Source organism: Peromyscus eremicus, chromosome 3, assembly GCF_949786415.1.
Source record: "Peromyscus eremicus chromosome 3, PerEre_H2_v1, whole genome shotgun sequence".
Taxonomy (NCBI): domain Eukaryota; kingdom Metazoa; phylum Chordata; class Mammalia; order Rodentia; family Cricetidae; genus Peromyscus; species Peromyscus eremicus.
The window spans coordinates 83,773,479-83,789,123 of NC_081418.1; the positions used below are offsets into that span (position 1 = coordinate 83,773,479).

At 46.4% G+C, this 15,645-nt stretch overlaps 1 protein-coding gene across 1 annotated transcript; it reads left to right on the forward strand.

Moving 5' to 3' along the window:
* The first annotated feature begins 2,750 nt into the window (after positions 1-2,750).
* On the forward strand, positions 2,751-3,356 carry LOC131906428 (zinc finger matrin-type protein 1-like). The gene has a single exon (XM_059257075.1). The coding sequence runs from the start codon at positions 2,754-2,756 to the stop codon at positions 3,354-3,356; it is 603 nt and encodes a 200-aa protein (XP_059113058.1). The 5' UTR covers positions 2,751-2,753.
* Positions 3,357-15,645: the final 12,289 nt, after the last annotated feature.

The following is a 15,645-nucleotide window of genomic DNA, read 5'->3' on the forward strand; positions in this document are numbered from 1 at the left end:
GGGTGGTGGCACATACCTTCAGGACTTGAGAGGCAGAGGCTGGGTTTTGAGTACAGAGTGTTCCAGGCCAGCCTGGTCTACATGAGACCCTTTCTCACAGAAAAGGGAGGGAGGGCAGGGAAGAGCAGTGGGAAGGGAGAAAGACTTAAGTCCCTGGTGGGAACTTCAGCTTTACCTGCTTTAGAATTAGGCTGTCGGGCCTTCCCAAGAACGGGGGCCGTGGCCCCAGAGCCTGACTGTATCCATGGCACACTGTGTGTCCAGAACACCGCCGCTTCATTATCGAGACCTAAAAACCACAAATAACCTAAATGTAGAGATTTGGTTAAAAATAAAACCACATTCCAAAACTGTTCCAGCATGCCAGGCAGCTCCCTTAATTATATACATCCATTATGAAGTAGAAATAGAAAACGGTTCTCAGCATAGCTGTGCATTGCTTATCAACGAGGACGGTATATGGAGAAATGCTATGTGACCAGAGTGCTTGTGCTCCAGCTAGGACACGTGTGTGTGTGTGTGTGTGTGTGTGTGTGTGTGTGTGTGTGTGTGTGTGTGCTTACACAGATGCCACAGGGCATGTGACAGTTGGTGGTCAGGGGACAGTTGGTAGGTCCCAGGTACTGAACTGCTGTCATCAGACCGGTCAGCAAGTGCCTTGGCCTGCTGAGCCAGCTCATAGTCTTACAGGACCACCATTGTATGTGATTCTGTCCTTGACTAAAATGGTATGTAGCACGTGACTATATATATATATATATATATATATATATATATATATATATATATATATGAAGAAAGAAGCCAGCATGACAAATCTGACTTCACACTTAGTTGCATTTATAATTCTATTTATAATAGAGCAACAATTAGCCCAGCGGGTAGAATAGCAGGGACTGGATTGTGTGATAGGTACCGTCATGACAGCAGGCTGTTTGTTAGAACAGACAGTTACCTTAGCTAAACGGAAGGAAAGCCCGACAGTGAAATGAAGTCAGGTTTTCAGAGCAGCCCCCAGTGACCCACTGAATGGAGCTGGTCCTCATGCTAGCACTTTTGTTTGTTTTAAGACAGGTTCTCATTATGTCGCTTTGGCTGGCCTGGAATTTACTGTGTAGACCAGGTTGGCCTCAAATTTATGAAGATCACTTGCCTCTGCCTCTCAAGTGCTGGGACTAACGGTCTGCAACCACATGCCCAGCTTAATTTCAGCTTCGTTTAATTACATGGTTTTCTCTTTTTGTTTTCTTCTTTAAATGTCTTAGTCTTATACATGGAATAGTATTTATGGTAGAGAAAAGGCCTAAAATTACCTGATTTTTTAAAAGAATTATTTTTATTTTGTGTATATGTGTGTGCTGGAGTGCCTGTCTGTACCGTCTGCATGCAGCGCCTACAGAGGCCAGGAAGGGTCACAGGAACTAGAAGTTTCCTGGAACCAGAGTTACAGATGGTGTGAGCTACCATGTGGGTGCTGGGATCCCAACAATCCTCTGTAAAAGCAGCCAGTGATTTCAACTGCTGACCCATCTCTCCAGCCCAAATTATCTGATTTTTAAACCTGTCTCAACCACTGATAAATCTTCTACCCATTAGTGTATGTTACACTTGAGCGCGGTGATGGCTCAGTCCCAAGAATACTTGCAGGGCAAACATGCGGAGGACCAGGTTTGATCTCCGGCACCCTTGGGAGAAGTTGTGGCGAATGTGTAACCCCAGTGCTGAAGAGGAGACAGGAGATCCCAGGGTGTCACTCGCCAGTCATCCTACCCTAATGGGCAAGCCCTGGGTCCCAACGAGAGACCTTGTTTCAAAAAACCAGGCTTCTGAAGAATAATACTGAGCAGCCGGGCGGTGGTGGCGCATGCCTTTAATCCCAGCACACGGGAGGCAGAGGCAGGCAGATCTCTGTGAGTGTGAGGCCAGCCTGGTCTACAGAGTAAGTTCCAGGAAAGGCGCAAAACTGCACAAAGAAACGCTGTCTTAAAAAACCAAAATAATAATAATAATAATAATAATACTGAGCTTAGCCTCTAGCCTGCACATACATATGCAGTTCACACAAATGAATGCACAGTCAAGTGGACACACACACACACACACACACACACACACACACACACGCTGTGTATTACATTACAATACTCACTATGTATTACATTTATTTATACATATAGATCCGAACATTTGCAGTGATTTAAGACTCATTTCCCACCAGCTTTGAAAGGTGCTTATAATCCCAGCTCTCTGGAGGCAGAGACATAGGAACACAAGTTTGAAGCCAGCTTGTTCTACAGAGTGAGTTCTAGGCCAGCTAAGGCTACTTAGTAGGACCAAGTCACCATGTCAAAAAAGAAAAAAAGCAGCCTTAAGAAATGGCTCAGCAGTTAAGAGGATGTACTACTTGAGGAGAGTTTGGTTCCCAACACATACATAAGGTAGCTCACAACCACCTGTCAGCCCCAGGAGCATCTGACACCATTGGCCTTGTGGGCACTGTGTACAAACCCACACTCACATACACATAGTCAAATTTTTTAAAACACGACAAATGAGCCATCATTTTCCTCCCCCATTATACTTTCCCATCCCTAGTATGTCAGAAGTACTCATGTTCAACATCAGTGACTACTTACTATCTACTGTATAATATATAGCATAACACTCTCTTAGGACGGAGAAAATATCTTCAGCAATATGATGCATTAACAGAAGGTCTTCTCCCATTTTTTTTTTTCTAGAGAAATCCGTTCATGGTCAGTGCAATGGAAAAGCGTCAGACCAATGACTCTTTTCAACATGAGCTTGAAGATTTCATTAGAAAGCAGAGAGCCAGAGGATTACATCCAAGGATCTATTTCAGAAATACGGCAGAGGAATCTTTTCACCAAGAAAGAGACCGCATCAGCCCGGGAGCTCCGATGCTGGGGCCACCTCTCTCATCCAGAAAACACCCCAGATCCTCTACTTCCTATGAAAGGCCGACAGTGGAAAACCTGGTACCTCACTGCAGACAAAGACTGGAATCTCTAAAACATCATCAGAAAAACCAGCCAGTCAGTCAAGATGGAAAGGAAAGTCCCCGTCACCAGGAGTGGGAAGGAGCCACCAGTGTGGAGCAAAGGACGCCCAAGAGGAAACACCACAGAGAGAAGGCGTCCCACAAAAAAGACAGAGGCCCCAGCAGAAGGAAGGCCTCCCCAGAGCCAGCGGGAACTGAGAAGTCCAAGCCCAGAAAGAGGACCCGCCACGGTGGAAGAGACCCCACCAGAAGCAGACGCCAGTCCCACAGAGAGAAGAAGGAGCCAGAGGAAAGAGATTTGTGGGATGAAGTCATCTTGGGCAGTTGCGACTGATGTTTGGGCATTTGGGATCCCAAAAGTCAACTACTTGGTTCTATTGGTAAGGGTGGATCAAATACCTCAAAGCAATTAGATGTCAGTCTTCTGCCATGGTCCACTTGCTCTACTGGTGTGGAGCATTCAGATGGCTGACATCTCCCTGACCAGGGTTCACTTTCCGTTCTGTGGCTCGTTGTTGTCTCCAGTACCTCTACTCCCTATTGTTTCTGCCCCTGGACACTCTGGAAAATTCAGCCATTTTCTTACCATTGTTGCTACCATGGAAACCACGGGGGCAATACCTGCCGCCACCTTTGCCATTGCCACCATTTAGAAGCTACTCCTGTCATCCACTCCCTCTTCTCGTCACCACTCAGCCCCTCTGCTAGTGATAGGGAGCAAAAGAAGACGAGAGGGTTGTGATCTACACCAGTCAAGTCGCATACACACACCCCCACCCCTCCACCCCCCACCCCCACCCCGCAGTCTTGGGCATGCTAGGCAAGAGTTCTCTTTGAGCTACATCTCATCCCCAGTCACAAGCCTTCTTCTGACAGGCCACCAAGGGAAGTGCCCTGCCACCCATAGGCGGAGTCAAATTGGCTGCAGGGTTACCTAGCATTCACCAAGGTATATGGTAAGCAGAGATCTGCATGTGCTATGTGAAACAGTCGTGGTGAGAATATCTGGGATTGAAGGCATTCACAGCCAGACCCAGCCAAGAGAGAACTGGTTTTTTTGTTCAAGATACATTCGCCAGATGCTATTAAACAAGAAAAGGTAATAGATGTATTTGCCAAAACATTTTGAATTTGTGTGAAGCAGAAGATTTTGCTCTAAAATCTACAAAAATTAGAATCTTGACAGTAAGCATTAAACACACACACAGACACAGAGTATCTGGTAGGATGGGCTCAGGACACAAGTACTGGGTGGGTAGAGGACAGTGAGGAGTCAACTAACCTTCACGGGGCGAGTGAGAGGGCTCAGGGTAAAGGGGCTTGCCACTAAGCCTGACTTACCTGAGTTTGATCCCTGGGACCCACACTGTAAAAGGAGAGAGCCAGCTCCTGCAATGTGCTGTTTTTATTATTTTATTTTTATTCAGAATGTTGTTTCATATGAGCCTTTTCCAGGAGATATTTGTAAAGGCAAGAAGCAGAGTGGGGAAAACCACCTTTATCACTGTTAGTGTCCCTACCGGAGGACTTCCACACCAGTCTGGTGTCACTACTTGGCCTTTTAGTCTCCTCCAGCAGATGGCACTAGAAGGTCATTGTAGAGTAGAGGCAGGACCAGGGGCTTTCCTCCCCTTTCCCTGGCTTGCCCTTTTCTTGGTAACAAAAATGGGAAGGTGTTGGGGCGTGTCCTACCTGTAGCCTGTGCGCCTGGGCAAATGTCTTTGTTGGTGGACTCTGGCTCAGTTCTAGCTGCAGAGTCTAAATCTCAGTGGTTGTGGAGAGGACCCTCAGCCTTCCCCACCCATTGTACCCCCTCAGCCCCACCCGTGGAGCCCCAGGCCAGCCAACCGCCACCTGCAGGTCACAGCCAGCCACCTGCTTGTGGCTCTTGAGCTGGCAATGGTTCTTGTATTTGAATCTCAACGATACAAAGTGGAGATGTTGTCATTGAAATGTATTTCAAAGCATGTGCTTGTGGGCCTGGCGGATGGCTCAGTGGGTGAAAGCATTTGGTGCCAAGCCTGAGGACCTGAGGTCAATCCCTGGGTCCCACATTGGTGGGTGGATGAGAACCAAGTCCCCCAAGTTGTTCTCTGACCTCCACATGTGACATGCACCCACTCCCTGTACCCTCAACACAGTAGATAAGCATAATACAGTTTTTAGAAACATGCATTCATTTTATCTTGGATTTCATCAATAAAATGTTGTGGATGTTTGTGTTGTAGTCTGTGATATCCTTGGCCATGACTTGCCCACAAAGCCCAAAATACGATGTGGCCCTTTACAGAAGGCCCTAGAGTCCTCTTGTACTCATTGGATAATTATCCATTTTTTATTAGTTACCTTTTTTTTTTGTATTTAATTTTCTCTGCTTAAATTACTGCTGTGGCTTTGATTTGGCCCTCACTGATAAAGTCCTACTACACAAACCATTTCTACCAGTTAAGAAGTCATAAACCAAATAGGAGAGTAAGGATTGCACCTGTTAATTTAGACAGTAAGTGCTGGCAAGGTGACTTGGCAGGCAAAACTCTCACTGTGCAAGAGTGAGGCCCTGAGTTCAAGTCACCAGATCCCACATAAAGTCGGTGCAGTAACATGTGCCTGTGACCCCAGAGTGAGGACCTGAGTTCAAGTCCCCAGGTCCCACATAAAGTCGGTGCAGAAGCATATGCCTGTGACCCCAGAACTCCTATGAGACAGGAGGCAGAGACAGAATTTTAAGAAAGGCAAGCTAGGCCGGGCGGTGGTGGCACACGCCTTTAATCCCAGCACTCAGGAGACAGAGCCAGGCGGATCTCTGTGAGTTTGAGGCCAGCCTGGGCTACCAAGTGAGTTCCAGGAAAGGCACAAAGCTACACAGAGAAACCCTGTCTCGAAAAACGAAAAAAAAAAAAAAAAAAAAAGAAAGGCTAGCTAGGCTGGTATATGCAGCAGTGAACCAGAGAGACCCTCTCTCAAGGTGAAGATGGACACCTGAGATGGTCCTCTGACCTCCACACACTCCTGTGGCACACACATGCCCTCCCACACGTTGTATAAACACGGTTGTTTTTTTGTTGTTGTTGTTGTTTTATCTAATAGTGGCCTTGAGGTTATTTGCTGACAATCTCTTGAGCCATACAGTTGTGATTTGGGCTACTACACGTGACACACAAATTTTTAATGTAAAGAGAATTGTTTTAGTCTTCTCTCATTTATTACATCCTGACTGCAGTTTCCCTCCCTCCACCTCCCTTCTCCTCCAGGTCCACCCTTCCTCAGCCTCCTCTCAGAAAAGAGCAGGCCTCCCAGGGATGTCAACCAAACCATCATGACAAGCTGCAATAGACCGGGCACGTACCATCTCATCAAGGCTGTAAGAGGCAGCACAGTGTGAGTCCCACAGACAGGCATCGGAGACAGCCGCTGCTCCCACTGTGAGAGTCGCATAAGAACCAAGCTGCTCAGCTATGACACTCAGCAGAGGACCTAGGTCGGACCCCTACAGGCTCCCTGATATCTGCAAGCCCCCATGAGTCCTGGTCAATTGATTCTGTGAACCATGTTCTCCTGGTGTCTCTGATCCATCTTATTCCTCTGGTCCTTCCTCCCCCTCCTCTGCAGGATTCCCCGAGCTCTGCCTAATATTTGGCTAGGGGACTTTGCATCTGCTCCCATCAATTGCTGGATGAAGTCTCTCTGGTCTCTGAAGAGGATTCTGCTAGACTCTGGTCCCAGGCTGAAGGTTTTGTGGCTGGGTTGGTGTCCTAATCCCGCCACTTGAGGCCTTGCCTGGTTACAAAAGATAACCAGCTCAGACTCCGTGTCCCTCATTACTAGGAGTCTTTGCTAAAGTTACTCTTTCAGATTCCATGGAATTTCCTTTGCACTAGATTTCTGCCTCGCCCCCAAAATGCCCCCATTTCCAGGTGTTTCTCCCAGTATTTTCTCCCTGCCCCCAACACACACACCTGATCCCTCCTGTTCCCAACCCCACCCACTTCCAGTCCACCAGAGAAATCTATTCTATTTCTCCTTTCCCAGGAAGATCCTTACACACACAAATTTTAAGCTATTGAATTCTAGTCATAGGTGTAGCCACTGAGATATGACAGTGAATGAGATAAACATAAATATTAAAAAGGAAGGAAGAAGGAAGAAACACGGAGGGAGACTTTATATATAAGTTGGAACTTGATTCTGGACATCTATTGGAAGGAACAGGTAATATCTGTCACCCCTGGACCCATCTACTAAATGCTGGTATCCCTCTCTGCTTCCACAATAAGACAATCAACGCAGTCCATCATAATATAGAACATGCATCCTCCGTGGAGTCCAGCTCACACCCGAAGTTCCAGACTCAATCCTTCAATTCACGTGTGAAAAAAATATTTCTTTTCCTCCTTTCTTTCTTTCTTTCTTTCTTTCTTTCTTTCTTTCTTTCTTTCTTTCTTTCTTCCTTCCTTCCTTCCTTCCTTTCTTTCTTTTTCTGTTTTTGGTTTTTCAAAACAGAGTTTCTCTGTGTCCTTGACTGCCCTGTAACTCACTCTGTAGACCAGGCTGGCCTCAAACTCACAGAGATCCTCCTGCCTCTGCCCTCCTGAGTGCTGGGACTAAAGGTGTGGGCCACCACCGCCCGATATCCTTTCTAAATTCCTTAAAGAAAAACTTGACAATTTTCCAAATGACTCTGGTTAAGAACTGAAAATACCCAAGGGTTTGGGATATTTCTGTGTGTAGGTAAAATGAAAAAGGGGAACATGAGAAAAAATTGAATACTTCTAAATCCTGAGTCCTGGGATTAGAGATGTGCGCCAACTCCACCTGGCATGGAGAAACACTTCCAGTTTGTGTCCCTGTGGACACCCCAGCATGATGGCAAGACTGTCAATCACACCCCCGTGTATGAAGCCTGGGTGTCTGGGAGAAACAGGTCATGACTTTTTTTTTTTTTTTTTTTTTTTGAGACAGGGTTTTTCTGTGTAGCCCTGGCTGTCCTGAAACTCACTCTGTAGCCCAGGCTGGCCTCGAACTCACAGAGATTCGCCTGCCTCTGCCTCCCGAGTGCTGGGATTAAAGGCGTGCGCCACCACCGCCCAGCTCAGGTCATGACTCTTAAGTGACGTCTTTTGAGGCAGAACCCACTGCTCCTCACAAATGTTTCTTCGGCAAGGTGCAGGCAGGGTCAGCCACTCTAAATGGCGAAGGAGAAGGTTGCTCACCGGCCGGCAGTACCCTCCTCTGCTCCAAAGGGAAAGTCTCTCTGATGCTGCTGCGGCCTTCATCCACTCTAGAACTTTGATCTCCCTTATATCCGAATTAACAGTTACTTTCTACTATGGTAAGCGTTACACTTCTTTTCTTAATTTGTTTTTGGTTTTGTTTGTTGTTTTTTAAGACAGGGTTTCCCTGTGTAGCTTTGACTGTCCTGGAACTCACTCTGTAGACCAGGCTGGCCTCCAACTCACAGAGATCCACCTGCCTTTGCCTCCCAAGTGCTGGAAATAAAGATGTGTGCCACCACCACCCAGAAAATACTCCATTTCTTTCTGAGATGAATTTGCTTATGTCTTTATTATTTAAGCTTTTTTTTTTTTTCTTTTCCAAGAGTTATCATGGTTAATCTTCTTTGTCAGCTTGACTGGAGTGTAAAGCACAGCTCGGAGTGTCCGTCAACAGTTCTGAAGAGGCTTGTCTCATGAGGCCTCTGACCTAACAGATGGTTCCATCCATCGGTGGATTAAGGTGGCTGAGAAGGCACCCTTGAAGGCTCCATCCTGCTCTGGTCCCCTCCTCTCAACTGCTCCACTGTGCTTCTGGCCTTCCACGATGTGAGCTGTTCACTCCACCGCGATGGACCGAGACTTCTCAAACCATAAACGATTCCTCCTGGGCCAGTGAGATGGCTTGGCAGGTAAAGGTGCTTGCTGCCAAACCTGACAAGTTGAACTCAATCCCCGAGGTCACAAAGTGGAAGGAGAGAACTAACTCCTGCAAGTTATCCTTTGACCTCCAAACTAGATAAATGCAAAACAACAAGAATGAATATTCCCCTTCCCAGATGTTGGTTCCAACAACAAAAGTAAGACAAGAGTCAAATGTCCTCTTAGAATGCAGCTCTGTGAAAGTCAAAATGACAGTGAATGGCCAGAGGCCCATAAACAGCACCTAACATTCCAGGCCTTTCCTCTTCCTGTATCAAACACAAGCTAAAATGCCAGAGCTTGGAGTATACAGATTAGAAAGAAATTGAGCGGGAAATCTGGAAACTGTTGGAGTGATTACATCCACAGCTGGATATGAAGGCTGAGGTGCTTAGGAGCTTTCCAGAAAGGTCCAGGCTAGCCTTGTCTAATCAAGAAGCACTTGGTGTGAGGGTAGCTGTTTTTAGCTGTGTCTCATATGATCTGAGCTGCCCAACTTAACCAGAGGGTTTCTACATCACTATCAGGATATCCTGCAGAGCATCCCTAAGCACCACACCTGGGTCTGGAGGGACATGCGGAGTAGTGTCCACAGCAGGAACTGAGAACAGAGGGTAGAGTTTTCTGGCTTCCCCAGACTGAGGGCTGAGACCACACGAGACTGTGGCAGTGGGGCCTCAAGGTGGCTGAAAAGGAAACTTCTAGAGATGAGCTCATCCTTATCCTCCTAGGGATCAAAAGAGCCAGGACTAAACATTTTGTCTTTATCCAGAATTGTAGCCAAGGTGGAGAGGCAGAAAATAAGCAGGGGTGGAGAAACGGGATCCAGGACGAAGTGGGGGCTGGTTCCTGTGGCTGCCCATGCCTTCATACCTTGGGTAGACACATGGCTGCATGCCTTGAGTAGACACATGCCTGTGTGCTTCAGGTAGACCTTGCCTGCATGTTTTGGGGAGACATATGCCTGCCTTCTCTGGGGGGGACACATGCCTGCATTCTCTGGCGATACACTTGCCTGCATTCTTTGGGGGGACACATGCCTGCATTCTCTAAGGAGACACATGCCTACATGTTTTGGGGAGACACATGCCTGCATTCTCTGGGGAGACACATGCCTGCATTCTCTGGGAAAACACATGCTTGCATTCTTTGGGGAGACACATGCTGCATGCCTTGGGTAGACACATGCCTGGGTGCCTTGAGTGGACACATGCCTGGGTGCTTTGGGGAGACATGTGTCCTAGGTCCCACTCCGGCTTTTCTACCTCATAGGTGGCTTAGGCTACAGGACCTGCTGAGGAATTTCTAGCAGGTTTTTTTTTTTCCTGGTTCTAATTCAGATGGGGTTCCCAGATTCACAGACAAGCAAGCCTAAATATCTGTATAAAATGGTATGAAGTTGCCAAACAGAGAGGCTAACTGCAGGTGCCCTTTTGGGGTGTCCTCCAGGCAGGAGTGAGAAGGCTCAGACGAAAGACTGAAATACAGATAAACAGCAGAAAGGGGCTGAGGAAAGCCAAAACCAAAAGGCTACCATGCAGGAGGCTTCTTTATCATGTCAACTGCAGCTGCCTGGGTTGGGAATTGGGCTCTTTTCTCTCCTAGGGTAACTTGGTTTAGAACTTCAGCATGATTTGCTTGAGCATAAACCAATGGCCTGCTTTCAACTTATCTAACAGAATGCTGAGTCATGAGTATTGATCTGGTATCAATATGCAGAACATTAAACAGTGAGACATGCTAAAGTGTGTATGCAATCACACATATCTTCATGTGTAATCACAGTGATGAACACAATCATGAATGCATGTGCACATGCACTGTGGCCTTGAATACAATGAGTCTATTTCCTCATCAGCTCATTAATTTGTTAAATAAAAATCACAGGAGGTCATCGTTCTAGACTATGCTTTTGTACTGTGTGCCCTCCAACAGACTACAAGTCTAAAAGAGGGCGTGTGGGGAGATGGCTCAGTCAGGAAGAGCTTGCCACACAAGCCTGAGGACCTGAGTTCAGTTCCAGCCCCCACATAGAAAACTGAGTGTGGACTCTTGCCTGAAAAGCTGAGGAAGTGGGGACAGGAGAATCCGTGGGGCTTACTGACCAGCCAGTCTAGACAAATCTGAAAACTCCAGGTTCAGTGAGAGACCCTGTCTCAAAAGGTAAGATGGAAATTGGTTGAGGAACACACCCAGTTATGACCTCTGGCTCCTATGTGTACCTGCACACATGCATACATGCAGAGGAACACACACACACACACACACACACACACACACACACACACACACACACACCATCAAAGGAAAGTCACCATGCTAAAGTTCCACATCATCAAACCAATCCTAAGCCATTTATTTGACCTTTCAAGAAGCCAAAGAAATGAGAGATAACTTCCAGATTCCCCCGGTGGGCTAACTTCAGTTCATGGTAATGATGGTTCCTCTGCCTTATTTCTTGCATTCTTTAATCATTACAAAAACAAAAAACAGAACCCAACCCCCCTCCAAAAAAAGCCAACCAACCAACCTACCAAACAAAAGCCCCTGAAATGATCAAATGTTAGTCAGTTTTCCATTATTCTATCCCCACCTTAGAAGGTAAGTGCCTTGGAATGGCCTGGGCCAGACTTGGTTCAGTTTCTTGATGGCTTTGGTTCTTCTCTGTCTAGAAAATTGGCCTCATCAGCTCAGACCTTAGGAACTCTAATTCTGTTTTATGAACTGAAGTTTTGCTCCATTCTAGAATAGAAAATAAACCAACTAAGACCTTTAAGCTAATTCCTGGCATAGTGACGCACATCTGTAATCCTAGCACTTGGCAGGAACAGATAGGAGGATCAGGAGGTCAAAGTCATCCTCAGCTGTGTGGTGGGTTCGAGGCCAGCCTAGGATGCATAAGATTGTCTGAAGAGAAGTAAGAATCTTAATTTATTATTTTCCTTTTCCCATTTTTGTGTATGTGGTGTATGTACATGTGTGTGTATCTGTATGTGTATGTCTGTGTATGTATTCACGTCTGCTGGCACACACGTGTGTTTGGGCACAGGTGGGGGCATGTGCACATGGAAGCCTGAGACAGATGTCAGGAAGCACCTTGAATTACTTGTGCACATTATTCATGGAGTCAGAGTCTCTCAATCAAACCCAGAGCTCACTGATGTGGCTACTCTTGTTAGGCAGCTTGCTCTGGGGATCCCATGTCTCCATGTCTCATCCGGCAATAGAGGTGGGCAGCCACACCCACTGGGCATTACACATATCTGGGGATCTGCACTCTGGTCCTCCTCACACTTGAGAGGCAAGTGCTTTAAAGACTGAGACATCTCCTTAGTCCCCACCAAACGTTATTTAAATTACTGTAATTTGGTACAAATTGCCCAATTTTTCATAGTGTCTCTATTATTTGTCTGTCCCACGAAGACTTGGTACTTCCTGCGGACAGAAGTTCCGTCTGCCTAGCTCCTGAATACAATGCCACTGCCTGGAATGTCTGGGGCCTGGAACAGCAGAGCGTGTGTGCTGTAACCACACGTGCTGCCACAGAGTAGAAAACAGAGCGTTACACAATGAGCCAGTGTCTGGAGCAGGTGCAGATTTCCGTCTTGCACACAGGCGCAGGGCACGGTACAGCTGCTCGAACAAGGGGTGGATGGTGGTTGGTGGCTAGCCTCCTCTCTGCTCACTAGGTTAGAGCAAAGAGCTAAGACTGCCTGCGAAGCGGAGCTGAAGACATAGAGCTGCAGTACAAAGTCTTCCAGAACATGAGTTGATTTTAGGCCAGCCTCTCAGAGAGTATTTTGAGCTATGTAAAATAACAGAACCTCATACGCACATACATATGTATTATTACTATAGATGTCTTGCTATAGATAGAGATGATGTAGCTAGGGATGGAGGTGACATTGGTGCAGATAGGGAGAAAAACAGAGATGATGTAATAGAGATAGACACATCTCCCACCAGCGGAGGCTCTGAGCACAACCTGATCCTTTAGGAAACATCCAGAAGACTATCATCACCTGCAGCGCACACTGCCGCATCTCCTTCCTTCTGTCCCTGCATGTGTGCGGAGATGAGAGATCAGAGTGGGTGCCAGAGCTACCGTGAGAAGTATTCATGCGGGAATGTGTGTGCTGATTTAGACACGAAGGCGGTTGCTGAATGCAGTTGGAGAGATGGCTCAGCTGCTGAGAACTCTGGCTGTTTCCCAGAACCCACACGGTAACTCGCAACCCTTTGCAACTCCAGTTCCAAGGGATCTAGTGCCTGCTTCTGACCTCTGAGGACACTGCGCACCCATGATGCACATGCATACGTTCAGGCAAACATCCACATACGTGAAAAAATAGCTACTGCTGTACTATGGGCCACACCATAGCTTTGAGGTCAACATTTCTACTCCGTCAAAATCTTTGCATCTCTTCTAAAGATAACTTGTAACACAGTTATTTATTTTTGGTTTTATTGCTTGGGTTTTGGAGACGAGTCTCATGTATCCCAGGCTGGCATCAAATTCACTATGTATCCGAGGCTAGCCTTGAACCCTTGGTCGTCCTGTCTCCGTCTCCCAAATTCTGGGATTACAGGTATGAGTTGTATTGACCAGCCTAGCTATTTAACCTTCTAAAAGTTGAAGTCAGAGAACCTGGACCTAAATAGCAAACATAAATAAAATAATATCTCCCCCCCCCCCAGATGCAGGAGGTCAGCAAACCTGTGCTCAACTTACACAATGTAGAATCACCAGGAAAGTGAGTGTCTACAAGGGATTGTCTAGATAGGTTGACCTTGGGCATGAGGGATTGTCTAGGTAGGTTGACCTTGGGCATGAGGGATTGTTTAGATAGGTTGGCCTTGGGCATGAGGAATTGTCTAGATAGGTTGGCCTTGGGCATGAGGAATTGTCTTAATTGGGGTGAGATAGAAAGACCCACCCTGAATGCAGGCAGTGCCATTTCATGGACTGGGCCCTGGACTGAACGAGGAAGAGGGAGTGAGCATGGTGTTCATGTGTTCATTCATTGCATGTAGGATTTTTTTTCATATTTTCTTTTGAGACAAGGATATTACCATGTTGCACAAGTAGGTCTCAAACTCTAGGTACATCTCTTCTGGCTAAGCTCAAGTGTAGTAGAAAACTCTGGTCTATAATTAATCATCCTTCCAGCCAGCCATCATGATTGACTCTGTGAGTGTGTGTGTGTGTGTGTGTGTGTGTGTGTGTGTGTGTGTGTGTGTGTTCTTGTATAAGCTCTACTATTTAGCTATGCTCCCAGCCCAGGCCAGGACTGTTAGAATGCTCCAGCCTGACTGAAAGGGGTGGGTAAGATAGTTCAACAGGTGAAGACCCTTACCACCTACTGTGAAGGCTGGTGACCTGTGCGAGCCTGGAGACACATATCACACACACACACACACACACACACACACACACACACACACACGCACACGCACACGCACACACACGCATGCACACGCACACGCACACACACGCACACACACACACACACAGGATTTTATTTGAACATTTTCTTTCTCTTTCTTAATTATTTTTATTACATTTATCTGTATATTTGAGTGAGTTCCTGTGTGGCACGTTTCGGGGTCAGAAGACAACTTCCAGTTTGTAGGTTCTAGGAATCAAACTGAGATCATCCAGCTTAATAGCACCTTTACCCACTGATCCTTGCTGGATTTCTCTCTTCTCCTCCTTCAACAGGGTCCCACTACATGGCTCAGGCTGGCTTCAAACTTGTGGAAATCCCTGCCTCCGCCTCCTGAACGTTGGGATTTCAGGCAAAAGTTACAGTGTCTAGCTGAATAATGGTGTGAGCTGAAAAAAGGACTTAGGTTTCCTAGTATAAAATTTAAAATTAGGGGCTGGAGATGGCTCAGCGGTTAAGAAGACTGGCTGCTCTTCCAGAGGACCCGGGTTCAATTCCCAGCAACCACATGGCAGCTAACAACTGTCTGTCACTCTAGGATTTGACACCCTCACACAGACAAACATACAGGCGAAAACAGCAATGCACATAAAATAAAAATAAATAAAGAAAATTAAAAAAAAACTTAAAATTATTGAGGCAGGCTCTTGATATGTAGTCCCGGCTGGCCTTAAACAGAAGATTCTCCTGCCTTGGTCTTCTAAGCGCTTGAGTCACAGACATGTGCCACCATACCCAGACTCAAGTCATTTTAAAAACCCTGTCTATTTGCTTTTTGGTATTTACCTATTGGGGGTCCTTTTTTCTGGGGTAGTGACCACGTTCTTTTCACAAGTTAACATGAGGCTGAGGCCAGTAAAATGAATTTGATCCCTAAGACCCACTTATTGAAATGAGAGAACTGACTCACACAAGCTGTGCTTTGACCTGAAGACACACACATAAATAAATGTAATCAGAACCTTAAGAAGCCAAAATGGCCGGGTGGTGGTGTCGCACACTTTTAATCCCAGCACTTGGGAGGCAGAGGCAGGCGGATCTCTGTGAGTTTGAGGCCAGCCTGGGCTAGAGAGCGAGATCCAGGAAAGGCGCAAAGCTACACAGAGAAACCCTGTCTTGAAAAACCAAAACAAAACAAAACAAAACAAAAAAAAAAAAAGAAAGAAAGAAAAAAAGAAGAAGAAGCTAAAATGTGTACATTTGATGAGGTTGCCAACTGAGACACACAGAGGGGTAAAGGCTATAGTGAGCATGTGGCTAGGGA